This window comes from Limulus polyphemus, unplaced genomic scaffold (genome assembly GCF_000517525.1).
Source record: "Limulus polyphemus unplaced genomic scaffold, Limulus_polyphemus-2.1.2 Scaffold4073, whole genome shotgun sequence".
Taxonomy (NCBI): domain Eukaryota; kingdom Metazoa; phylum Arthropoda; class Merostomata; order Xiphosura; family Limulidae; genus Limulus; species Limulus polyphemus.
Genome location: NW_013669683.1, coordinates 20,802 through 22,002, shown reverse-complemented (window position 1 = coordinate 22,002; position 1,201 = coordinate 20,802). Strand labels below are relative to the sequence as shown.

Here is a 1,201-nt window from a genome sequence, read left to right as displayed (position 1 = left end):
AAACTATAGACTTAGTATTTTGACTTCACAAACATCTAATTTGAACCAGTGTTGCATTCAACATACCATATAAAAACACAAAAATTAATGTTTTTTAACATTTACTTTTAAATTAACAAACTGAGTAATGTATAGTTCTAAAATTTGAATTATAATCTACAGTTTGATACCAAACTTATTAACATAAATTCATGAAATAGTAGTTCAATAAAATTTTGAATGTCAGTCAACAAACGAGATAACATGGCCTTTCACCTGTAAACCATATAGAAAGGTTTAATTTCTCAATTAAGAATTCTGCAAATATACTGTGACTTAGAAATTTATGGCATGCTAAAACAGCTTCAAGACATTGCCAAAAAAAGCATGTTCAATGGGTCCTAATTGTACAAAACTTCATTTTGTTTTATTAAACATCACTGAGTTTATTACACATATATTAAATACTATTCTTGAGATGTATATCACTTGCAAAAAAAAATCACATTTTAGTTTTAAAGCAGAATAATTTATGCTTCTGTAATTAATCTATTTAATACAAATGTGTAAAAAACTCAATTGAATACATTATCTATATTTAACACCCTATTCCTTTTAATTCAACTTGCTAACATAAAACTAATAATAGTTAGTTTTGTACAAACTCCTTACTTTCTCATTTGCTCCATGCGAGCTTGCAGCCTTTTATGTGCTGGACTTACTCTCCACACCATCTTCAGATGCTCATCTCTCTTCTTTTTGATGATGTCACGCAAAAGTCCTTGAAGTTTGTCATATTCATCATCCCAGGTGGTAAACACGTCAAAACAGGCAGTCATCACCTACATAGTTCAGGTTCAAAAAACGTTATTTCAAGAAAACTAATAATAAGTAAGATAATTATAGAACTTGTCATTGCTAAAAAAAATTAACACACTTTATTACAGAAATTAAAACTAACAATTAAAAGAACGATAGATATAATGTTGTAAAAAAGGTGTACAATAGTCAGTTTTGTCATGATTAAAATGTTGTAAAAAAGGTGTACAATAGTCAGTTTTGTCATGATTAAAATGTTGTAAAAAAGGAGTACAATAGTCAGTTTTGTCATGATTAAAATGTTGTAAAAAAGGTGTACAATAGTCAGTTTTGTCATGATTAAAATGTTGTAAAAAAGGTGTACAATAGTCAGTTTTGTCATGATTAAAATGTTGTAAAAAAG

At 27.6% G+C, this 1,201-nt stretch overlaps 1 protein-coding gene across 1 annotated transcript in view; it reads right to left on the bottom strand.

Moving 5' to 3' along the window:
- LOC106470540 (dynein heavy chain, cytoplasmic-like) overlaps positions 1-832 on the bottom strand; it is an 83,678-nt gene extending 82,846 nt beyond the window's left edge. The window contains exon 1 of the mRNA XM_022399145.1: positions 652-832. Within this exon, the coding sequence (XP_022254853.1) occupies positions 652-818 (167 nt within the window). The 5' untranslated portion in view covers positions 819-832. The remainder of the gene's footprint in view (positions 1-651) is intronic.
- Between the last annotated feature and the right edge of the window lie 369 nt (positions 833-1,201).